The sequence below is a fragment of the Podarcis pityusensis genome, assembly GCF_964106645.2.
Source record: "Podarcis pityusensis genome assembly, chromosome: 10".
NCBI classification, from domain to species: Eukaryota; Metazoa; Chordata; class Lepidosauria; order Squamata; family Lacertidae; genus Podarcis; species Podarcis pityusensis.
The window spans coordinates 74,148,869-74,174,094 of NC_138035.1; the positions used below are offsets into that span (position 1 = coordinate 74,148,869).

Below are 25,226 nucleotides of genomic sequence, written 5' to 3' on the forward strand. Positions count from 1 at the left end.
CTGCCATCATATGTGACATCAGGTGGAGCCTTGGGCACAGTGGGGCACTCCTGGTCATGAACTGGCAAGTGAAAGCAGCTTTGGCTCTATTGCCCATAAGCTGATGGGCAATAGAGCCGAGGCATGCTAGATCGGGTGTGGGAGCAGCTTCCCTGTGGAGAACACCCCTGCATGCCGCATGGATGGTGCTTGGAAGTCCTGACTTCAGACCGCAAGATGCCCAGTCCCCCAAGGCTTAATTCTGCAGCAAAGAACCATTGAGAAGAGCACGCCTGGCAGTACCGGGCAGCGCAAGATGGCGTTACCCCATTGGCATACAAACACTGCATTTTGCACAAGCATTGCTTAAAGGACTTCTTCCAGAGGTCAGTAGATGGTGCTCTTTTCCCAGAGAGCCCAATTAGCCACTGCTGCTGTGTGTCTTTAGTGCAAGTTCTAGTCTGGAATAGTCTCCCAATGTCCACAACATCGTGGCTCTAGACCAGATGTGTGTTTTGCAAATTACACAGAAGGGCAAGAAAGTAGGGAGAAACAAATCTTAATGGAGTAACATTTCTGAGTACGCACTCCTAAGGGTTGGTTTCTCATGTTGGCCTGGTTCCCATGGTCACATTAAACATCCTTAAAGTAACGCTAATGTGAACATGATTGTGAACAAGCAGCGTGCTGGTGCGCACTGCCGAAATTGTGCCTCACTGTTCCCCTGCTGCTGTTGCGCTTCCAGGAAAGAAGCCATACTCGGGCTTGTTGTGTGGGCTGAACATGGGCTCCTGGTTTCTTTCCTCGTCAGGCTGGGCCGTTCAGACAACACAACAAGCCAGACTTGCCTTCTTGGCAGCCGGGGAGAAGCAAAGTGGCCAGAATTTCAGCAGTCTGCAAAGGTACACTGGGCATTCACATTAAACCATTGTTTATTTTAAGTATGGTTTGATGTAACATAATTCACACATCAGAGTAAGTTAATAAAGGGTAGCATGCACAATTAGGTACTATTTGTGTACATATTCATCAATATTAAACTTAGCAGTTTACCTGGAATTCTTTTAGCTCATCTCTCTGTAGTGTGCAAATAACCTGCACAAATTAGCCTCCAATTTCCATGTTCAAAAGCAGCCAAGTTACTCAGATTAGGTTTTATTCAGAGACAGACTCCCAGCTTTGTAGTTCACATTTGAAAAGTTGGTACAAAAAACTGCAGTCTACTTTTCAAACACCGTCTAAGGAACTTTCTGAAGATCCTTTTGGAAACTGAATTGGATACCAGTTTGATACCATCAACCTTCTGGAGCGCCTCTCTGAGTTAGGGGTGGGTGGCATCACTTTGCGGTGGTTGCAGTCCTACTTGGATAGACATTGCTGGATGGGTGGTGCTTGGAGAGTGCCCTTCAATGTTGGGTTCCTCAGGGTTGGATCTTATTCCCGATGCTGTTTAACAGCTACATGAAACTGCTCAGTGGGGTTATCTGGAGGTTGAGGGCGTTGTCAGCAATGCCCTTACGGTACACAGCTCTACTCCTTTACACCTGCACACAGTGAATGGCTTGACTGTTGTTATGCTTCAGTAGTAGACTGGATTTTTGCAGATATTAATAGTGTGCAGTTTGAAGCGACGGGATGCTTAAAAAACTGTTCCTTTTGGAATGAAGCATTGTCCAGACCCATAAGTTATTATTCAAAATTTTACTTGCAGAACTTTCTTTAAAAATAATTAAAACATCAAATGTACCTCAAAAATATGTCCAGCACAGGCTTAGCTTCTTAGAAAATATGAAATAATCCAAACAGACCGATAAGCAAAGGTCTCTCTTATTCAGAATCAATTTTTTCCAGAGCTGCTTTCCTCCCCCCCCCCCCCCATAATATTCTTTATTGGTTTTCATTTGCACACTCCACGTACACATACTGTATTACATTTCACACCTGCTCCCCAGAGCTGACTTCCCTCCTTCCCTCTTCTGGCCTTTTATATCACATCTAACTTTTTCGCATTGTCTTCATCCGTTTTGTATATTATTTTTCTTCTTTCATATTTGTTCATAGTCAAATAAATCCTCCTGTATATACAATTCTTATTGTCTGTCTATATCCATTTACAACTACCATTGGTTACATTAATCACATTGTACATTTTACTTTTTGTTATTTTCTTTATCCATAAATTTTCCATAAATTTTCTTTACCCTGCTTCTGACAGCAGTATACACACCCCTCAGGAAACAAGGCCAGATACGAACACGGATGGTTACGGTGTGGCCTGAGGGAGCCTCTCAGCAACTGCAGGACTGTTTCCAGGAGACCGACTGGAATATCTTCGACCATCAAGATCTAGAAACTTATACATCAACGGTCCTGGATTAGATTAGATTCTGCACAGCAAATGTCACCAGGGAAAAGTATGTTAAGTTGTATCCGAATAGGAAGCCCTGGATGACAGGAGAGGTTAGGAGATTATTGAAGGCCAGAAATTCTGCTTTTAGAACTGGGGATCGGGTACCGTATGGCATAGAAAGAGCGAACTTGAAGAGGGGTATCAGGAAAGCAAAAGCGGAGTACAGAGGAAAAATTGAGGACCATCTGAGAAATCATGATACTAGACAAATGTGGCAGGGAGTTCAACATCTGACTGGTTATAAATCAAGGAATCCATCAGTGGTAGAGAGTACTGCTTCCTTGGTGGGAGAGTTGAATACCTTCTTTGCCCGATTTGAGGTGACACCAACAGTGACTCCAACAGGGATGCCAGAGCTATTGGCGTCACTACCTACAGGAAATGTTGTCAGGGTGGAAGAGGGAGAAGTGAGGCGAATATTAAAGGAGGTAAACACGAGGAAGGCTATGGGCCCGGATGGGGTGGCTGGCAGGGTGCTAAGAGATTGTTCGGACCAACTGGCAGGAATCTTTACGAAGATTTTTAACCAGTCTCTAGCCCAAGCCACTGTTCCACCCTTTCTGAAATCTGCTACCATTATACCCCTGCCAAAAACATCAAAGATAGACAGTCTGAATGATTTTCGCCCTGTGGCGCTGACACCCATTATAATGAAATGTTTCAAAAAACTGGTGAGGAAGCGCATCTTATCTTGTCTGCCAGTGGGACTTGACCCTTACCAGTTTGCGTACAAGGCAAAGAGATCCACAGAGGATGCTGTGGCAATGGCTTTACATGCTGTCCTGACTCATTTGGAGAAGCAAGGGAACTACGCGAGACTTATTTGTAGACTTTACTTCTGCATTTAATACTATTCTTCTGCATAGATTGGTGCCCAAATTATTAGACCTGGGACTTCCACCATGTTTGTGCAGGTGGATATTAGACTTTCTATCAAACCGTTCCCAAAGGGTCAGGTTGGGTTCCCATGTCTCTGCGGATCTCATCATGAATACGGGGACGCGCAGGGGTACATGTTGAGCCTGCTTTTATATACGCTCTAGACAGCTGACTGTGCCCCCAAATACCCCAGTAATAAGATCATTAAGTTCGCAGATGATACAACGGTGGTTGGTTTAATTACGGCTGGAGATGGGGAGGCGGCCTATAGGAAGGAAGTTGAGCAGTTGGGGGAGTGGTGCAGGAAAAACAACTTACTCCTTAACTTAAAGAAAACAAAAGAGATCATTGTGGACTTTAGGAAATGTAAATTGAATATTCAGCCACTTATTATTGAGGGGAAGTGCGTGGAACAGGTCTCGGTGTTTCGATTTCTGGGAATGGAGTTGAGAGACGACCTAACCTGGGGAGAGAACAGCAAAGACCTGGTGAAGAGAGCACAGCAGAGGTTATATTTTCTGAGAATCCTCCGGAAAAACAATCTCTCAAAGGACCTGTTGATGGCATTTTACCATTGCACTGTGGAGAGTGTACTAACTTATGGTCTGTGCGTGTGGTTTGGGAGCTGCACGGCCAGGGAAAAAACAATGCTATCCAGGGTTGTAAAGACTGCAGAGAGAATTATTGGGTGCACTATTTCCACCTTAGATCAAATCTATGCTGCCAGGTGCCATAAGAAAGCAGCAGAGATAGCACATGATAGTACGCATCCCGGAAATGATCTCTTTCATCTTCTGCCTTCTGGAAGAAGGTATAGGGTTATAAAGGCCAGGACTAGCCGCCTGAGAAACAGTTTCTACGCTAATGCAATTCTGGTTCTAAACGCAGCATAAGGGGTCTCTGTAATATAGTGTATTTTAAAATGGGGTTTTAGAGTTTTTAGGGATTTTGAATGTTTTATGTGGTTTTTATGTAGTTTTTATGTAGTTTTATGTAGTTTTGTGGTAGTCTTATGTAGTTTTTATGTAGTTTTATGTAGTTTTTCAATTTCATTGTTCCACAAGGGACAATGACAATAAAGATATCGTTATCGTTATCCATAAATATTTCACATTATGAGGTTTATTTCAGTTCTACTGGTTTCACTATTTCACCTTATCCTTCCTATGTATGACATAATTTTTTCCCATTCTTTTTGAAATGTTTCATCACCCTGTGGTCGAATTTTCCCTGTTAATCTAGCTATTTCTGCATATTCCATTATCTTCTGTTGCCATTCTTCTACTGTTGGTACTTGCTGTTGCTAACAATAACCTTGCCACTGTTAGTGCATATGAGAACAATTACTGGTCATTCTTAGTAATGTCTTCTCCTACCATTCCCAACAAGAATGCCTCTGGCTTTTTCAAAAACGTGTATCTAAATATCTTCTTTAATTCATTATATATATTTTCCCAATACGTTTTTACCTTATCACAAGACCACCACATGTGAAAGAAACTACCTTCTTTCACCCCACATTTCCAGCAATTCTTGTTTCCTGTTTTATACATCCTTGTCAATTTAATTGGCGTGAGGTACCATCTGTACATCATTTTTAACAGATTTTCTTCTAACAAGGTACATGCTGTAAATTTTAGCCCTGTGTTCCATAATTTTATCCACTTCTCATATTCAATGTTATGGCCAACATCCATTGCCCATTTAATCATAACACTCTTGATTTCCTCATCTTTTGTGTGCCATTCTATTAAAAACTCATAAACTTTGAACATTATTTTGTATTCTTCTTTAATACTGCAATTTCTAATATTGATCTTGTTTGTTCAAAACCTCTTGCTTTTTGTCTTTTGAGAAAATGTCATTCATTTGGTGGTACTCCATCCAGCTTGATAGTTTATCTTTTAGTTCCTCATAAGGCCTGATCTTAATTACGTTATTTTCTTCCAACAGTATGTCTCTATACGTTAGCCATTCTCCTTTCATGTTTATTTTTTTCATGAGAAGGCTTATTGGGGTGACAGCCACCATGGTGCCATACAAATCTAGAAATTGTTTTTTGCCACTCCTTGAATTGACCTAATCCAGTAATAATCGGGATAGTTTGGAATAAAAAGAGCAACTTAGGTAGGACACTCATCTTTATAACTGCTATCCTTCCCCAGAAGGATAGTTTCAGTCTATCCCAAATTTCCAAATTTGTTTTTACTTCTTTCCATGTTGTTTTATAATTGTCCTTAAATAGGTTTGTATTTTTCGGGGAGAGCCAGACACCCAAATATTTTATTTTCTTTACCACTGTTGTTTCTGTTTTGCTTTGATCTATTTGTTCCCCATTCATATTTTTTACCATCATTTTTGTTTTACCCTTGTTAATTTTCAGTCCTGCCAACAAACCAAATTCTTCAATTACTTTTAATGCTTCTGCTGTCAAGATTTGTGGTTCCTGTAATGTCAGAACTATATCGTCAGCAAAGGCTTTGACCTTGTATTATTTTTCTTCACACTTCATCCCTGTAATTCTTTCTGTCTCTCTTATATTTTGAAGTAATACTTCCAGTACTGATTTAAATAGTAGAGGTGACAGTGGGCAGCCTTGTCTTGTGCCCTTTGTGATTTGAAGACTCTCTGTCAGTCCGCTATTTATTATGAGTTTCGCAATTTGTTCTTTGTAAATTGCCTCTATACTCCTTAGAAAATTTGTACCCAGGCCCATTATTTCTAGATTCTTTTTCATAAAGGACCAAGACACATTATCAAACACCTTTTCCATGTCTATAAAAATCAATGTGGCTTGTTTATTTATTTTAGTTTCTAAGTATTCAATTATATTTACTATGTTTTGTAAATTATCTTTTAAATGCCATCTTGGTAAAAAGTCCGCTTGGTCTGGATGTATTTGTGGTCCGATAATCTTTTTTAGCCTCTGTGCTAATACATTTGTGAACAATTTATAATCGTTATTGATCAGTGATATTGGTCTAAAAAATTTTACATTTGTAAGATCCGTTCCTTGTTTAGGTATTAATGTAATAAACACTTCTCCCCATGTCATTGGAATCTGCCCTTTCTTCATTATACTTATTCATTACTTCCTTTAATGAAGGAATTAGTTGTTGGCTTAATTTCTTATAATATTTAATTGGTATACCATCAGGCCCTGGTGCCTTTCCATTTTCCCTTGTGTAACTGTTTCCATAATTTCTTCCTCTGAAATCAGTCTTTCTAGTTGTTCTCTTCTTTCTTGAAAGATTGCCTTTAATTTATGTTCCTCTAGGTAAGTTCTTATTTTTTCCTCATTTTCTTTGGGTGTTTTGTATAATTCTTTATAAAATTTATAGAAAACTTTCCTTATTTCTTTGGGATTATCTATTATTTCATTACTATCTTTCATTGTATTTATGAAGTTCTGCCCTTGTTTCTCCTTTAATTGCCAGGCCAGCCATTTTCCCGTTTTGTTTGCTGATTCAAAATTTTGTTGTTTTAATCGTTTAATTTTCCATTCCACTTCTTGATTTATAATCATAGATAGTTGCGTTTGCAACAATTTAAGTGCTTGTTTTAATTTTGGGTCTTCTGGCTCCCTAACCATCTGTTTTTCTATGTCTTTTATTTTATTTAATATTTCTTCTTTGTTCTTTTCCTTTTTCCTCTTAAGAATACAGTTTTGTTGCAGGAAGAATCCTCGCATAACAGCTTCGCTTGCATCCCAAACTACATTAATATCAGTACCTTTATTTAAATTTAATTCAAAATATGTGTTTGTTTTTTATCTAGTTTCTCTGTATTGTCTAGCAAGCTGTCATTCATTCTCCACCTTCGCGTTGTTAAATCTTTACTTTTCCATTCCATTACAGTGGCATTATGATCTGACAGTGTCTTTGGTAAAATTTCAGCTTTCACCACTCTTGTGGTTAATTCTCGAAACTCTTAGCAAACTTTCCCCAGGCCTTTTTATAACATAAGCCATTTCAGTATTTTTCACTGTACAAAGAGAGAAGCAGAACAACATACAAGCAACAAGCTGGGCAGGGGCAAAAGTAGATTAGAAGATTAATTAAATAAACATTTGACATCGATAATGTTAGAATGAAGTAGGGGCGGAGCTTTGCCGTATGTGATGCATATAATGAATATATAATGAATCTCATTCTGACAATACAGCCAGGAAGTGTGTGTGGGGGGGGTGTCATGTCTTATGATTCGACTTATGAAAGGCGGCTCAGTTCCTCATAGGCTCTTCAGGAGGCAAGATCTCAGTGAGGCTTCTGGACTGGGACCAGGCTTCGTTGGATCAAGGCCTCCAATCGAAACACTCAGGTATTTTGATATTTATTACTATTACTACTTGGATTGTGCTCTCAACCTTCTTCTAGGCAGACACTATTGTAAATTCATAAACAGTTCCTTATTATAGAGAACAACTATGCACGCAGAACACATTTTTGAGCAGCCATTTTGTGTAGAGACTCGATTAGCCTCTAATATATGTATCGTAACAGAAGATACTAAAAAGAACTTTAAAATTGGCCATGACCATTTTGTCATGGAGGACAAATCCTAATCACCACTATGATAATAGGGATGTGCTCAGCCCCTTCAGTTATGCTTTCCGTGATGGAGAGAGAGAAGGAGAAATCAAAAATAAGACACTTCAGACATTTAAGGCAGAGCTTTCTAAACTTTTCATGTTGGTGACACACTTTTTAGACATGCATCATTTTGCGACACAGTAATTCAGTTTTACTGGCAGGCAGGAGGCTCAACTAACCCCTTTCCAGCCCCAGGAGGAGCGCAGGGAGCATTCGAGTGACACACCTGCACACTGCGGCCGACACGCCAACACGTCTGACACACAGTTTGGAAAGCTCTGCTTTAAGGTGTGGACTCTTCAGCATCTTCATCAGAGTTTGGTTCTTTATTTTTCACTTAACAAATTGGAAACTTAATTAGACATAAGATAAATTGCACGTAGCCTCATATTCACAAAACTCCATGCCTTTAACTTCCTGGCGTGTTGCAGCTTGAGAGAAGCCGGACTTTGCACATGTTCATGGGAGCCAACGGGGAGGCTGAGGTCCCTTTGGCCCCCTAATAACATATTTGAGGGGCTGCGGCCTCCCACGTGGATGGGCATTGCCCTTCAAAGGGTGCGCGTCATGTGCCGCAACTTGGGGCTGATGATGCGGGGCGGGGCTCTCGTTGGCCCCCCTGCGCGTGTTAAACCAAGAGGCTTTTAAAAGAGTATTTTAGTTCCTTGTGTAGCAGTAATAATTCATCAGTGTCGGTGCTGGTCTGGAACCCATTTTGCGGGATGCCGCCGCCACCTGAGCAGGCGCGCCTGCCTGGCCGGGGGGGGGGGGTCTTGCGCTGGACTGCCTCAGCCCCCCAGGCCGCAGGGCGCCTCGGGCTCCTCTCCCCGACACTGCGGCTGCTTCTGGCGCCCCGCGCCGCTCTCCTTTCGCCCGCCGACGCCTCTCCTCTCTCCCGCAGAGCCGCGCCGAGAAGGAGGCAGCCGCGAGAGCCTCGCCATGGCCGGCGCCCCCGCCTCGCTCCGGCTGCGCGCCCTGCTGCGCCCCGTCCTGCGCTCCGGCGCCGCCGCGCCGCGCCCCGTATCCTTTGGGCCGAGCGGGCCGCCGGGGGAGAAGCTCCTCGTCCAGTCCGGGCGGGCGGGCGGGCGGCAATGGGGGCTGAAATTTCTTACCGTTTGCCTTCAGTGGTTGGACATGCAGAATGCCACCCTAGATATTTTATACATTGGGGAGATAAGTTGGAAGCGGCTTTGCAAGCCAGAGAGGCAGCGGGGGAGCCAAGGGAGAGTCTGCCTCCTGCTGCCTCGCTTCCGCGAGTGGTTCTGTGCTTGTCCTGCACTTTCTAGCCAAGGGTCTGAGCGGTTTTGCCTTTGCCTCACTGCTTTCCCCGAAAAACTTGCTCTTTGGCAACAAATTGGAACAGACGGCAATCTGCAGAAAACCAAATTCAGCCCAAAATATCAAGTTTCCTGGTGAAAAGTGGCAGGGCAGACAGAGGTGTGGATAAGCCCTCAGACTTGCCTTTGCCCCACAGCTTCCCCCCAGGAAAACCTGATCTTTACAGCTGAATTGGAGCAAACAGCAATCAGAAAGTGGCTTTTCCTAATGAAAGTGACAGGACAAGGGCAAACTGCTCAGCCCTGTGCCCAAAAAGCTTGGAACAAGCAGAAAACTGCTCAGGCCCATGATTTCTCGGCAGGCGACAAGCACAAGCCTGTCGCTCTTCTCTTCTTGCAGTGCCATTTCCACACGTGTTAATAAGCACCAGGTTCCCAGCTCTCCAGGTTGCAATTACTGGATACTTTCTTTGCCCCAGAAAGTCCTCAGACCCCATTGTGGCCGTATATATATATATATATCTATATTTCACGTATCAAATAATGCAGTACAACCCAATACAAGGGAAAAGGGAAGAGCAGAGCTTTGGTCTGTTCCAGTAAAACAATTACATCAGCCATGTCTCTCTTTGAAAAGTGTCCTGTCAAAGGTTTCCATGAAGCACAGTGGTCTATATCTGGTTCTGTCGTTGCTGTATAAGAAATAAAACCTGTCTAAATAGCTTTAAGAATTGTCTGCGTCTTTCTACAAGCTCAAAGCTTACAGGTTCCATGACTGCCAAGTCCCAAAGTTGCCAATACCAGACTTCCATAAGGTCAGAGTCCCAAGTTCTCCAGAATCTAGTTGTTGTGAGTTTTGTTGAAATAATTAATGATGTGATTAAGGCCTGGTGGTCCATTCCAAGGCTATGATGCTCTTGACTGTAATATTGTAAACATGCCATTTGACTTTGACATTCTTTTAAAAAAAGTTTTTTATATTAATACAAATAAACTCATTTATACAGAAGGGTATTTAATGCATCACACAGAGGCAGTTTTGCCAGTATTTGTGGCTTCCAGCAGTTTCCATTTTTGTTTTGTAGATTTTTCATTACAGTGTTATATCACTGGTATTTTTTATTAATTTTCTTGGAAGACACCACTTTGTGTTTGGCAATTGTTTTCCATCTGGTGTTTTTGCTGATATTTAGAAAGTGCCAACATGGAAGGCACTATTGTAAAAATATTTGCTTTCCTCAAATAGTTTTCCATTTGCCATTATAAGTTGCCGCCTGGGTGACCTTTGGAGTTTAATAAAAACTTAACAGAGTTTTGATAACAAACATTGATTGTTTTAACTCTAATATTCATTATACAGAGTTTAGAATGCAGTCTATGTTACATTAAAATGCCCCCTTCCTATGCAGTTAACTTGCATCGGGGGAGGGAACCATTGATACAAAAGCTTGGATATAAATATGAAGAATAATTTAAGATTAATATAGTATATTTCCTCCACCATATCAATAGTTATTATGATTCAGAATCAGTTCTGAGTTTTTATATCACACAATAATATATAATAATCTAAATAAAACAAATGTAAGTTCCTTAACATGTGCTCCAGACGCGATTTCCTACTTCAGCCCAATTTACTACAGTGAAATACCGAACTCAATACCAGTAGGTGACGACTTAAATTATTTCTTCTATTAAAAATAGATATGTTATGTTGATGGTGGCAATGAAAGGAAACCATGTTTAATTTCCTTAGAATTCCATCCTTAGATGTGGCGAACCTTTGATAATTTGAGGTGCATTAACCATCAAATTGCTGCCTCACCAGAGTCCTGCGGAATTTGCTATTCTGAAGCAGAAAGCTTATGGGCATGGTTGCATCTGTGTATTTGTGGATTAGTAGAAACTTTTGTGCCTCTATACTCAAGAAGCAAGCAGCAAACTAACTTTTGTGCTGACTTCATGGAAATAAATACCTTCATGGTTCTGCAGATTTTGAACTTCAGGGACCCCCTCCCACATGGACCTGCCTGTTTTCCCTAGAGCTCCTGTGTGCTGCAGAAGACCCCGGGGTGCGTTGTAGGCTGCGTAAGAGTTCCCAGGGAGCGCTTATTTCCTAGACTTCATCCTTGCCCTGTGAACTTATCCAGTGTGTGTTCCTATCTCCACAGTTACACCTTAGATAATAATGTTCTAAGCCCAGAGCAAAGGGATTTCTATGAGGAGAACGGCTATCTCGTCATAAAAAATCTGGTCTCGGATGAGGATGTTGAACATTTCAGGTAAACTGTAGCCATGTGTCCTAATCACATATAGTGAGATTGTCTAAAACAAGTATCTTCAACCTTTTCAGACCCAGAACTCACTTTTCACCCAAACATGCATTCAGGACCCATTTCTTAATCTCTTTTTCCATAGCTTTGCAGGGTGGTAGTGCTCCTGTTTCAACCCCCCTTGGGTCAGTCTTGACCCCCCCCGTGGTACTTGACCCCACCCCCAGTGGTTTAAAACACACTGGTTGCAGTCCAGAGGTCTCTCTTGAGGTGTGCCCAAGAGCTTGTGTTTGGCAAGCAAGACCTGAAGGCCACAGGAAGGGCCCCACTCCAAATGAAAATTCCTCCTGGATTTACAAGAACATCCAGCCAGTTGATTCGAGGCATAATTCACTTCTCGCTTATAAATATAAATCCAAAGCCTAACAGAGAATGAGTTATGTGGATTTCTAAATCTATGGATAATGGGTGGTATACAAATTTAATAAATTTTTAAAAAATTATTACCCATGATTTTGCACAATAGAAGTATCCAGTTTGATTTGATTTAATTTAATTTACAAAGGCAATAACATGGTTAAACAGCATAGCAAACTTTGCCATGAATAACTTTTTTTGAATTCTCTCCTCAGAAATGAGTTCATGAAGATCTGCAGACAGGAAGTGATTGTCGCTGGTCTGACGGTCATGAGAGATGTTTCAGCTTCCAAGTCGGAGTTTGTTCTAGATCGTAAAACAGTTTCCAAAATACAGGATTTCCAGAAACATGAGAAGCTCTTCAGATATTGTAGATTGCCTCAGGTTAAAAAAGGGAGCAGCCATGGGGAAGACCTGTACGAAATAGGAAACTTCATTAATTAACTTGCTAGCATAGTAAGGCAGTCATTTTCTATCAGGAACAGCACAATATAACAAAGGTTAAGTGACACCAACGGTGAAATGATGCCAGAGATGCGTGAACAGGATGTCCCATGGCTCCATATTTTTTTATAAAAGTTGAAAGCAGCCAGAGGTGTGAATTGAAAAAAACAAGCAACTTCCTCCTGGTACCAGAGTCTTTCCGTATTTCCCTCACCTCCTTAAACTGAATAAGAGATTTACACTGGGAATATGGCCTGGGAAGGAGCAAAGTATGACATCCATCACATGGTGCTGCAGTCCTATTCAAAATACGTCTTCCTCACTTCCATATGGCTGCTTTTAAATTAAGGAAGCAATACAGCAGTAGATTTGATCTGCTATTTTGTCTCGTTCAATAGATGCTTTAAGCAGAGCTTAACTTTTGCAGATTGTACCCAGTCTAGTGTACCCAGTCTAGTGAAATCAGGCATCTCTGCAGTGGTGATCACTGTGTGTGATATTTAACCAACTTTTGTGCTAGCTCAAGCATTAGCATTAGCCCAAGGGAATTCCCCCCCCCCCGCATGTATCCTTTCCGCCTCCACATCTGGGGGGGAAACCCAGAACACATTTTGGGGAAGCGCAGAGGGCACTTCCTGATCAAGGAAAAACCCTTGCTCTAATGAAACATTTACCTTGGCTCTATGTTGACATGCTATTAATTGTCATGTTAAGTATAAATCAACATAAAGTGATTTAATTTTTTTAAATGAATCTCTGTGCTATAGGAATAGGTAGCTCCAGACAGTTTACTGCTGGATGGGAGTTTAATTCCTGTTCGTTTCAATGGGATATCTATAGATGTCTCTCAGCAGTGCATAGCACTGGTTGCTGTTTCAACACTGGTGTATTGATCATGCGTATTCACTTGAGTCTTGCCCATGAAATATAAGGGGTAATATATTTTTAGCATGTTTAAATATGCATCTCATGAGAAACTTTCTTCACCTTAGATATTGAAATATGTCGAATGCTTCACGGGACCAAACATCATGGCTATGCACGCCATGTTGATAAATAAGCCTCCGGATTCTGGTAAGAAATAATTGAACGGATGAAAAATAAAATACTCTGTTCAAGAATGCTAGCATGTATGTAAATATTGTTGGACTTGCCCTTTTTCTTTTGCAAGGTCCTGTAGGTATACTTAGAGAATTAGCTACTGTGATGCAAGTCTAAACGAAGATGTATAGTTGTATACAACATGGTTCATTCTGATACACGTCTTGATTTAACTTCTCTCAGATTTTGTACTGGTACTCTCTAAATCAGAGGTGGGACCTTTCTTTTTCCTGTTTCCTGCTTTATTCCTTCTGGGTATATTCTGTGAGCATGGACAGAGCCAAAAGTGACTGTGGCACACTTTTCTCCCTTGCCATCCTCTCTTCCTCATTCCCCACCTTTCTTGCAGTCCTCTGCCTGATTTCATTCTTTAAAAGGTTTTATTCATTTTCCACTGAATATCACATGTACAGCACATGTCGCAACATACCAACCACAGTGTCACAGAAGATCAGATCTTATTCCTGAGAGTTAGTCCAAATAGTCTCTCTACTATTTGGATTGTGGTGGGTTCCTGTTACAATGTTGTTGCATATATTCAAGAAACATTTGCCAAGTGTTGTAGAAAAGGTAAGCACTCGGTTTTTCTTTATTTGCATGAATTTGGTAGGTTAGTTTTTCAGCAAAGGCTATTGTCCATATCCGGGAATACCAGGCTTCAGTGTTTACAGAAACTGCAGAATGCTATTACATAGCAATTTGAAATTTCTATACACACCACTAATAGGACAAATGCTAACTGTTCCTTTTGAGAGTTAGAAGTGTCCAGAATCCCAAATAATGCAAGTTTGGGAGAGATTTGTAGGTCCACTTTGAGCATTAAACTCAGTTCTCCAAAAACTGAAGACCAAAAAGGTTACAAAACCACGTATAGGAAGGACCCTGCAGCTCTTTTTGCTTCAGGCCCCCGTCAGCCATATCAGTTCAGTTCCAGGGATTTTGGTGTCATTCCTCTCCACAGTAGAGGTTTGTGTGGGGAGGAAGAACTCCCTGAAGTGGGATATAGATCTTTTGAAGTCAGGGCATCAAGATAAGTGGGACACTCTCATGGGGCACTTGCGTTACCTGGCAGGAGGAACCTTGCAGAATGAGAAAATGTGTGTTTTTATCATTGTGGGCTGCTTTGAGGCCTAGACGGTGAAAAGTGGGATATAAAATTTAAATTAAATTATTAAGATAGTAAAGTATATGGAAAAGTAAGGAATCCCTGGGTCCTATCTCATCTGGGTCACTTTCAGGGCTGCTATTAGGAATAGAACTCTTCAGTTGTTGCTACCAGGTGTTCCAGTTTCCTGGGTTTTGGCACTTGCAAGCGACTAGAGCAGGGGTGTCTAAACTTTTTTCAAAGAGGGGCAGATTTGATGAGGTGAACATGTATGAGGGCCGACCAAACTTTTTTTAGGATTGAAGTTGTTGAGCTTTTTTATGATTATAGCCCTGGAAATAAACTGCCACAGGGCCCGGATTAAGCCAACCGGCGGGCTGGATTAGGCCCCCAAAACAGACTTTGGACATGCCTGGGCTAGAGTAACTCTGGTAAAGAGAGCAGAGGGAGGGTGGAACATGGTTGGGACTAGGTATTGCATGTAGCTATTTGAAACCCAACCCTTATGATGGCTGACTCCTAGGATATCCCTTCATAATAATAATCTCTTAAATGTGAAATTAATCTTATATTTTGTGATGCAAATATGAGATAGAAATATTCTGAATAAAGTATCCTGCCTTACAGTAACAAAGTAAGCATGAAGGGCTTAATTGTGTCTTCCTAAATTACCTTCATACTGCTAGCCTTGCTGTTGAATGTGAAGTTGGTTTCTCATGACTGTCTTCCCTCCCACTCATAAGTGACAACGCTGACTGCTGTTGGAAGGGTAGGGCTTTGTCTAATGCTAAAAGGAGAGAACAGAATTTCTGTCCAGAAGCTGCAGCCTCAGTATAAATGCCTGCACTTATATACAGACCAGTAATTCAACACCCTAAACAATAAGAGGGATTTTACATAGAGTTTCAGTGGAATTATGCTCCTGGCAAAACATTCTGCATTGTCACTCTAATGTAATTCCACCAGTATGAATTCCTAGGTATTTGTGGTACTGTACATTGTATTGTCCACTTGAAATTAAATCCAAAATTTATAGGTCATTCCTGCCATGCCATCACTACAATAGATGGGTGTGTACAGCCATTGCCAGCTTAAATCCAGAAATACTAGTCCTGGTTTGAGTCTCTGAGTGCCAGTGAAGGTGTAGCCAAAACTGCACCACCTCTACATAAGAAGTATTGGAAGATGGTGCTTGTATTTACTTAACTAATTCTGCATCTGTACTATGAAAGCTAATACAAATAATTTTTGCAGGAAAGAAGACCTCTCGCCAACCGATGCACCAGGATTTGCACTATTTCCCATTCCGGCCTGCAGATCGCATTGTTTGTGCCTGGACGGCCATGGAGAAGATTGATCGCAGAAATGGATGCCTGGCAGTTTGGCCAGGAAGTCATAAGGGGTCTCTGAAACAGCATGATTATCCTGAGTGGGAGGTAATTTCTTTATGACTTCATCACAGGGAGGGACGGAGGATGGAAGTATCTGCAAATTTGGAGGTAGCCAATAGCAGTTTTGCTAACTGAGTGGTATGATCCTTACAATCAAAAAGAGGGCTTTAAATTGAGATGAATGGGCAGCCAGGGCAACTGATATGGAACTGATGTCATATGATCAGAACACACACATCTCCAAGCTCTTGGTGACTGCATTCTGCACCAGTAGGAAGTTTCCAAACTCTCTTTGAAGGCAGCCTCACAGATGACATTTTGTTGTTACTGGGATCCACCCATCCAGGAGACATACACAAGTCCAACCAAAGTTCTTGAATGTCCATCATGACACAGAGGTAGCTATGAAAAGTCTCAACTGGAGATCAGTGCACTTACAGGCAATTGTATCGTGCCCTCTCCACAAGTTGCATTTTCTAGAAAAGTATTTTTATTGATTTCCCCCCCATATAACCAAAATAATAAGAAGAAAAATTATGAGACAGACACATTAAAGCTAAACCAAATCAAATCAAATCAAATCAAATCAGGGCTAGCACTGGATGTTACATTCACAAGAAAAAATGATAAAGCTGGTTAGCTAGATTTTTGTGACAAATAAGTGGAGAGTACCAGCAGGTGGCGCTGCAGTCAACTACAGAGTCTAGGGCTTGCTGATCAGAAGGTCGGCGGTTCAAATCCCCGCAATGGGGTGAGCTCCTGGTGCTCAGTCCCTGCTCCTGCCCACCTAGAAGTTTGAAAGCATGTTAAAGTGCAAGTAGATATATAGGTACCACTCTGGCGGGAAGGTAAACGGCGTTTCCGTGTGCTGCTCTGGTTTGCCAGAAGTGGCTTAGTCCTGCTGGCCACATGACCTGGAAGCTGTCTGCAGACAAACGCCAGCTCCCTTGGCCTATAGAGCGAGATGAGCGCTGCAACCCCAGAGTCATCTGCGACTGGACCCAATAGTCAGGGGTCCCTTTACCTTTACCCTCATAAGAAATCAGAACAAGAACAGACCAGCCCACCCATGAGGTGAGATGAAGCAGTTCCTCAGTTGGTAGATCTCCAGCCTCCTTTTACTTCCCTGCCACCTTCAAGATTGGGAGCAGGGGCCTGTGGAGAAGGAGGTGGCAGCAGCAGCAGCAGCAGCAGCAGCAGCAGGGGGCTGTGACAGAGGAGGCAGGGGGCTGCAGGTAAGATTTTCATGTAATGCAATTTCCCATATACTACTCCATCATAGAAACAATGTTCTCCATCTTTGGGCAGTCAATATACATGCAACAATAAGAAGGTAATGTAGCAAATCTTTTCATTTTATCTTTTTATTCTCTCCCTTAGAAAAAGATACCAACGTGGGGGAGAATACAATATTTTCTTTTAGCATCTTATTTATTTCACCAAATAAACGTTCTCTATTTCAGTGCCACCAGTTGTGGGGAGGGCCATGGACTCAAATGGCTTAGACAAAACTAATTAGACAGGATCCTGGGCAATAGGCTTCTCAAATGGAAGCCAGAACATCCATGTTTGGTTGCAGCAGGCATCTCCATACAAGATGCAAGGGGGAAAGGAGGCAGGAGGGCCATCAGCTTCACATTCAGCATGTGAGCTTCTGAAGGGACATCGCTGTCCACTGTTCACTGTTCAGCTGGATCAGGCCTTGGTCTCATCCAGCTAAATAGACCTAATATTTATAAATCAGTTCTAAAAGTTTTTGAAGTGTGGAGGTTTCAAAAGATTAAGTTCTTTAGGCTAAAGAAGATAATTCAATGCATTGAACTTCCAGGGTGGTGTAAACAAGATGTACCATGGAGTGCGTGATTATGATAAAACTATTCCAAGGGTTCACCTTGCTGTGGAGAAAGGAGACACAGTGTTCTTCCACCCCTTGCTAATCCATGGCTCTGGAATGAACAAGACTGAAGGGTTTCGTAAGGTAAGATGCTGTTTGAGCTATTAATATCAAAACCTGAAGTTGCACCTTATTATTTCTATGTTTCTTTGTTGGAGGGCTGGAGGTGAGGGGTAAAACCTATCCTCCATATGGGATGCATGCCTTTGCAGAAATGCATTTACAAATGAAAATAAATAAGTTATATTGGTCTTTTTATGCAGACAATTTCTTGTCATTATGCAAGTTCTGACTGCCACTATATTGACATGAAAGGTACAATTCAAGAGAACATGGAGAAAGAAGCAGTAGATGTTGCAAGAGCAAAGTATGGTACAGACTCAACTATCACCTTGATGGTATGTATTATTGTTTCCCCTGCCCCATTAAAGTTTGGGGAAAGATAGATAAAGTTAATATCAAATACAGTACCCAATATATTTTTGGAATATAAAAGATAAACTAAAAACACAAAGAAAAAGAGGAAAAGAAAAATGAGAGAAAGAGAAAGAAAAAAGAGGAAAGAAAAAATAAACAAAGAAAAAACTTCCAGGGGAGCGATGGTGGCCGATGGACTATCTCTATCAGCTCATCTGTCTGTGGTGGTTGTGTGGTGTTTGATGATAGACACCAATATTGGCTTTCAGCTTCCCTTCAGAAAAGGAGCTGGTGAGATTGGCGGAGAGAAGTCTTCTTGGAGGCCCTGACTTTGAGGAAATTTCACCTTGCCCAAATGATACAACAGCCAATATGGACACTGGATCCACAAAACACCTCTCTTTCTTAATTATTTTTGGAATAAAATAATTTACAACTTAAGTGAGTTTCTTCATCTGCCAGTGAAAACTTACATCCAGTGAGCTATCTACTTTCTACAACTTAGAAGAGAGGAGGACTGCTGTTTAAGCTGCTGAGTGAAGACAAAAGGCTTGATTTATGGTCTGAGATAAGAAAGATTTAAACAGACAAAGGAGTTTCTGTGTTAAGTTCTAAGTGGATTATTTTTATTTATTTATTTATTTTCTTGGCAAAGTGTGCCTAAGAATATAAAAGCTATTTTGCCAGTTGAAATTTCCTCTGTGAGAATGGAATCGGTTTATTTTAAATGGGCTACATTTATTGATGCTGTAGCCAGAACAAGATATCTGGGGAAGCTGTCCTGTTGCTGAAGTTTTTATGAGAGCAGTAAAGAGACAGAAAGGGCTGACATTCTTAATAAGCGAAGCAGAAACAGCTGGTGAAAATAGAAGTTGGCTTTAAAAGAAAGACGGTTTGTTTTTATACTCCGAATACTCAGCACGCCAGGCAGCAAGAAAAAGGCAGCAGAGGAAATAAAGACTCTGAAGATGAAGGAATGCAGACACAGACAGAGCAGCCTCTGACAGAAGAAGAAGGGGAGAGTTTGCCCCCCTCTTCCTTCAACTTTCCCAGCAGCCGACTGAGAGACAGCACAGTCGGGGGAAGAGCTAGATAACTCTGAGTCAGAAGCTAGGCAACCAGGAGGGAGCCACCGCTTGGGAGACTCTTCCTTTGAGAGCGGTGGGGACCTCCTTCCCTCCCCTTGCACTAGGAGGTCTGAAAGGGTGAAGTCTCAACAGAAGCACCAGGGTGGGAGAGCGGGGCAGTGGAAGGGGCAGGGATGCAGAGGGACCAACTGAGATGCTGAAGGGGGGTGGCTCCATGCCTCTGTGTAAATAAAATGGACTATAAACCTGTCAGAGGCTCGTTGATTCTTATCGGAAGCTTCCAGAGAGAAAGGGAAACTCCTGTACCTGCCAGCATATCTCACATCTGGAAAGTAGAAGTGAAGCTACAAACAGATGGAAAGATATTTGGAGAATTTGGCATTAATGGAGTTGAGAGAAAAGGAGATCTGCCTACAATTCAGAGAGATTCCAGAAGAGGAGGGTGAAGATATTAGGGATAAAAACATTACCGTATTGTTCACTCTATAGGACGCACTTTTTCCCTCCTAAAAAGCGAGGGAAAATGTGTGTGCGTCCTATGGAGCGAATGCAGGGGGGAGGCAGGCGGGAAAAGCCCCCAAGAGCTGCACACAAGCTCCGTGCGGCTCTTGTGGGCTTTTCCCCAGAAGGGAGAAGGGACTGACTGGCCGCATCAGTCCCTTCTCCCACCTCGTAGAAAAGCCCATAGGAGCCACGCACCCTTTAAAGAGCACTGGGCTTCTGCGGGCTTCTGCGGGAGGTGGGGGAATCCCCCCCACCTCCTAGAAAATCCAGTAGAAGCCGCGCAGCCCCTTTAAAGAGCGCGCGGCTTCTGCAGGCTTCTGCGGGAGGTGGGAGAACTGCGCCCGCCTGTCCTCCTTCAGCCACGCGCCTGTCCTGTGAAGCTGGAGGAGGAAGAGAAGGGTCTCCTTTTCCTTTTTTCCTTCTCCAGCTTCGCTTGAAGGGGCGCTGCGCAGTTCTCCCTCTCTGCGCAGCGCCTCTCCTGCGAAGGAGAGGCGCTGCGCAGAGAGGGGAAACTATGCAGCACCCCTTCAGTGACGCGTCTGCCCTGGCTTCTGCCTTAGCTGCGTGCAGCCTCTTCGGGCAGGCACGGTTATCCCAGAAGCCAGAACAGCCACACGGTATCCCAAAAGCCAGATCCCTCTTGCTGTTCTGGCTTCTGGGTTTCAAAATATTTTTTTCCTTGTTTTCCTGTCCCCCAAACTTGGTGCGTCCTATCATCCGGTGCGTCCTATAGAGCGAAAAATACGGTAATTCCCTGGCATACTTTTTGAAAAAGGATGTGCTTGATATGGAGGCAGAAATGGACAAAATCTACAAAATTAATACAGTGGTACCTCAGGTTAAGAACTTAATTCATTCTGGAGGTCCGTTCTTAACCTGAAACTGTTCTTAACGTGAAGCACTACTTTAGCTAATGGGGCCTCCTGCTGCTGCCGCGCTGCTGGAGCACGATTTCTGTTCTCATCCTGAAGCAAAGTTCTTAACCTAAAGCACTATTTCTGGGTTAATGGAGTCTGTAACTTGAAGCGTCTGTAACCTGAAGCATATGTAACCTGAAGCATATGTAACCCGAGGTACCACTGTACACGTTTTGCAAAATTAAGAAAGGTTCCAAGAGATGTTTTGGTCCAATTTGCTAGAAGGAAAACTAGAGACGAAGTCTTACAGTAATATTTTGAGACCAAGTTGAAAATTGATGATATAGATGTGATTGAATTGAAAGAAATTCCACTGAGGGTACTGCAAAAAAGAAAAAGGCTACTATTTTTTGACAAATAACTTTAGCAGAAAAGAATTCAATCAAGATGGGACATACAGGAGGGAGTGATTTTTATCTTTAAACAACAAAGATTTCAACTTGATTCAGTACAGAAAGCAAGAGACTTTGTGGAGAAATTTAAATTTGAAATGGAAGAAATACAAATGGATGAGACTGAAGAAACAGAAATGGGAGCTGTAGATATGACAAAATAACCCTCTCAGCTATGGATTACAAGTACTTAACATGGAATATAAATGGAGCAAATATTCCTCAAAAGAGAAAAAATATATTTAAAAAATCTAATTTGTTTACAAGAAACACATATTAGGGAAAAGGATATAAAATATTTGACAAAAAAAGAATTTGGTGAGGAATTGATCTCTGCAGGATTGGGGGGGGGGGGTAATGGAGTTCTTTTGCCCCAAACTGATAATCTCTGATGAACAATGTAGATATGTTGGGGTGGAAGTTACTATCCAAGGCTGTAAAAAAAAGTAATCAACATTTTATATAGGACTTGTGGGCTTGTGGTTGATGGACTTTTCATATGAAAACTGACTGGGATGGAGTGGTCTTTCCAATGCAGGACAGAAATTCAAAGAAAAATATTAAAACTTCCCAGGATAAAGTACCTAAGGTTTTCTTTGAAATGATGGATAATTTGGAACTTGTTGACATCTAAAAATATAAATATTTCTCTGAAAGACACAGATGCTTCTCAAGAAAAATATGATTTGGTTGACTAAGACACTGGCAACTCCATAGACATATTACCAAAGACTTTCTTAGATCACAATTCAGTAATTATGACTTTTAAAAAGAAAACTGGTTTCTTTAGCCAGAGGCTTAATGAAACGCTACCACAAGAAGAAACAGTTGTGGAAGGCTGCAAGCATAAGCTGAAACAATTGTTTGAGAATAACTTAGACAAGGACAGGAATATAAATGGTTTGGGATGCCAATAAAGCTTTCATCAGAGGTTATTTCATACAACATAATTTTTTAATCCTAAGAAAGAGACTGGGCAGAGAAAACTACAGAAAACTGTCCAAGATTAGACTAAAAGAAAAATAGTTCGAATGATCTCCAACTGAGATAAATACAACTAGGCAAATCAAGATGCTGCAAAGACAGTTGTCTATGTTAACAATGCAGAAGAAGGAAATGAAACTGAATTATGCTAAACCAAAAATAAATTGAATTTAATTACAAACTGGGGAAATGTTTGGTGTATAAACTGTGGAAAGAGAAAGAGAAGAAAGTGATATTAAAGTGGCAAAAAGGAAATGCTGTAATAACAGATAAGACAAATTGGGGGGGGGGGTATTTCATCAATATTATTCTAAGTTGTATAAAGGTCAAGCAGTTTCCTTAAAAAAACGGCATCAAAAACTTTTCACGTCATATGTCTGAGATAGTGGTATTGGGAATAATTATTCCAATGGTGGTAGCCTACTCAGTCATGTACTTTGGTGTTGAGCAGGTCTAATCCTGATCTCTCTCCCAGCTTCTACATAGCATATTACAATTCTTTCTACCACACCACACCACTAGGCATGCTGTGTGATTTGTGTTGCTGGCAGTGAACTGAGGGTTTTCTGCGCATTGCCATTTCCTTCAGTTCAGCAGTAAAGAGTGTGTTTTCATAGGGAAAGTGGTAAGAAAATGGGGGGAAAGTTGTCAGACCTGGAAAGCTCAGGCCTGTGGCTAGAAATCTGGAGCAAAAGTGTGGATGAGCCCTCAGTTCGGAAGCAAAGCTTCACGCAGAACCAAAACATCTGGCTGTGGTGGGCTTCCTTCCATATGCAACTGCTTGTATGTGCAGCGGGAATGAACTTGCGCACAAAACAAGGTTCTTTTCTGTCCTTAGGATATTTGGATCATGCGAAGTCGTCTTGTTAAAGGAGAGCGAATAAATCTATAGAATCTTATCCAGATGCACAGACTTAGAAAATGATGTGCTGGCTTCCTGAACGGAGAGCAACCGTGATCCTTTGGTTGGATGTGTTCAGAATTTTTCTTGCACTGAATATTTTTCAATTACTATGCAGTAAAACAGTTCTGAGGTATGTTTATATTTGATAATGATGCTTAAGTGAGAATTCTAGTAGCAGTAGTAGTAGTAGTCGTAGTCTCTTAAGCTTAAGCCAAGAAATAGTATTCTCTATGAAATTGAATATCAATATACATATCAAGGATTTGAGATTAGACCACTGAAGAAGCCCGGAAAACTACCTTGGGAGTGTGCTACCTGCAAGCCCCAGTAAAAGGGCCCCATCAGGGGCGAACAACGGCCTCTTGATCACTTGGACTGCCAGGGCAAAACAGGTGCAAAACGCCAGCACCCTGTCTACAACTTCATTAACATCCATCTACAACTCCAGTAGCATCTCTCAGTATTGTGAAAAACACCGAACTTACCTTTTGTTGGTATCTTCATGAACTTACCTAAAGACTGAGTTAAGCACCTGAAAAATCCATTGAAATCAGACATTAAGTTCATCTTAGGTTGGGTAGTTCGCAAGTCTCTGTGGCTTTGTACAAGGTTTTCTATTTTTCTCAGAAGATTGATAAAGAATGTATAATCATTTTATTAATTATTGTGTGTATATTAGTCGCCAACGTGTTGCAGGAGTCGTACTATTTCTATCAGCAGCACAGGTTGCATTTTTCTAGCATAGGTGAGAATTCTAGGCACACCTCCTTGGACACGCCTACTCTTCTGAGTAAACAATATTCTTAAGTTCAAGAACAGTTTTAACTATTTTAATTGATGCACTTCATGATCTACTTTATCCAGTATTGAATGGTAGACAGCTGTATGATTCAACAAGGCACTGAAACAGCTGCCTTTATGCAGTGATTCAGAATGTTCAAGCCATATCCTGTATTCTTAGTAGCGTAGCATTATTTTCTCCAAACTGGGTGAATAAATGAACAAAATGGCAAATGCAGTTCCATGTAAGTTAAAGGAATATACTTTGGGGCAAAAATAACTAAATAGGAACTTCACGTATGCTGGTAGACTTCTGACTAATCAGGAAAGGGCTCTCCATTTCCGATTGCCCCATCTCGAAAGGCTGTGGCAGAGTTGGGAGCAGTGTAGAAAAGCCCCCCCCCCCCCCATGGCCAGAAGGCCATCTTGTGTGGTCTCCTCTCATGGTCTCCTCTGGACAGAGCTTGGCTCAGCCTCCAGCAGCATATTGAACCAGGCTTCTGCACCAATGGAATTCACCAATGACACACACAGCCTCTGCAGCGGAATGGACCCCCTTGGGAGGTGGTGGACTCTCCTTCCACGGAGGTTTTTAAGCAGAGGTGGGATGGCCATCTCTCATGTATGATCTAGTTGAGATTCCTGCCTTGCAGGGGGCTGGACTAGATGACCCTTGAGGTTCCTTCCAATTCTACAATTCTATGATTCTGTGCTTTGGTACTCAGCCTTATAAAACTCGGCCTAAAAGCGTTGTACTTGACTGTCAAGAGCCTATTGCAGTCAGCTTTGCAAGCTTTTGTAATAAATGACTGGTGGATGTAATCTCATTTGGAAACAGCGGCGAAATTAAAAAGAAGTTCAATTTACATAGATTATTAAGAAAGAGAAATGACCAAACAAGAATGTAATTACTATCATGCAAAAAGAGAAAACCAGCATTATGAACTGTGTCATTTGAAACTGTATGTTAAAATATATATTATTGAAGAACACGCAATTAAATATCTGTTCCAAAGAGTGTCCTGCTCCCAGACCCTCCATAACAACAGAGTCCATATAAGGTACCATCTACATAAGAATTTTCATTGAAATTAAGAGGATGTAATATTTTTGAGGAATTGCTATACTCCAGTTCCAATCCCCACTAGAAATCAATTCTAGAACAGCCCCTGGCTGCTCAGGCTGCTCTTCAGACCTCTCCGCAATGAGGAACCTTGGCAAGACAGGGCTCTCTAGGGAGGCAAAGCTTCCGAGTGCCTTCAGCAGAATGTCCTGAGGAATCCTCACCAGACAGGCATGCTAAAGCCACCATGAGGAGAAGCCAGCACAGCTGGGGAAAGGCTTGCTTGTGTATCCGTGCCCCTGCCACCTCCAGAGTTTTATGATTAATCCTTTGGGTGCTCAGACTGATGTCTGAACCTTAGTGGTTTCTTATGGCAGAAAAACGTGTTTAAAAATTTATATGGAACAGTTTCCTT

General features: G+C 41.7%; 2 protein-coding genes across 3 annotated transcripts in view; both read left to right on the top strand.

The window, feature by feature from the left end:
* Positions 1–24,245, top strand: part of LOC308486641 (phytanoyl-CoA dioxygenase, peroxisomal-like) — a 47,358-nt gene extending 23,113 nt beyond the window's left edge. The window contains exons 10-11 of the transcript XR_013991155.1: positions 23,020–23,127; positions 23,714–24,245. The gene's annotated coding sequence lies outside the window, so the exon portion shown is untranslated. The remainder of the gene's footprint in view (positions 1–23,019; positions 23,128–23,713) is intronic.
* Positions 7,201–24,245, top strand: LOC308486679 (phytanoyl-CoA dioxygenase, peroxisomal-like). 2 transcript variants are annotated; one of them, XM_081023825.1, is made up of 10 exons: positions 8,785–8,880; positions 10,747–10,802; positions 11,309–11,419; positions 12,043–12,211; positions 13,264–13,345; positions 15,732–15,913; positions 17,697–17,846; positions 18,026–18,160; positions 22,903–23,127; positions 23,714–24,245. In XM_081023825.1, exons 1-9 carry the CDS (start codon positions 8,800–8,802, stop codon positions 22,954–22,956), a joined length of 1,020 nt encoding a protein of 339 aa, XP_080879951.1. In that variant the 5' UTR covers positions 8,785–8,799; the 3' UTR covers positions 22,957–23,127; positions 23,714–24,245. The 2 variants fall into 2 exon arrangements, with proteins under 2 accessions (XP_080879952.1, XP_080879951.1); XM_081023826.1 differs by lacking the exons at positions 8,785–8,880; positions 10,747–10,802 and adding an exon at positions 7,201–7,588.
* Positions 24,246–25,226: the final 981 nt, after the last annotated feature.

What these genes read in the sequence shown, in the direction of transcription:
- LOC308486679 (XM_081023825.1), top strand. Translation starts at nt 8,800, where the DNA reads ATGGCCGGCGCCCCCGCCTCGCTCCGGCTGCGCGCCCTGCTGCGCCCC. An exon ending in GCGCCGCCGCGCCGCGCCCC is followed by an intron (nt 8,881 to 10,746) that starts GTATCCTTTGGG and finishes CATGTGCTCCAG; the next exon opens with ACGCGATTTCCTACTTCAGC. An exon ending in ACTCAACTATCACCTTGATG is followed by an intron (nt 18,161 to 22,902) that starts GTATGTATTATT and finishes TTCTGTCCTTAG; the next exon opens with GATATTTGGATCATGCGAAG.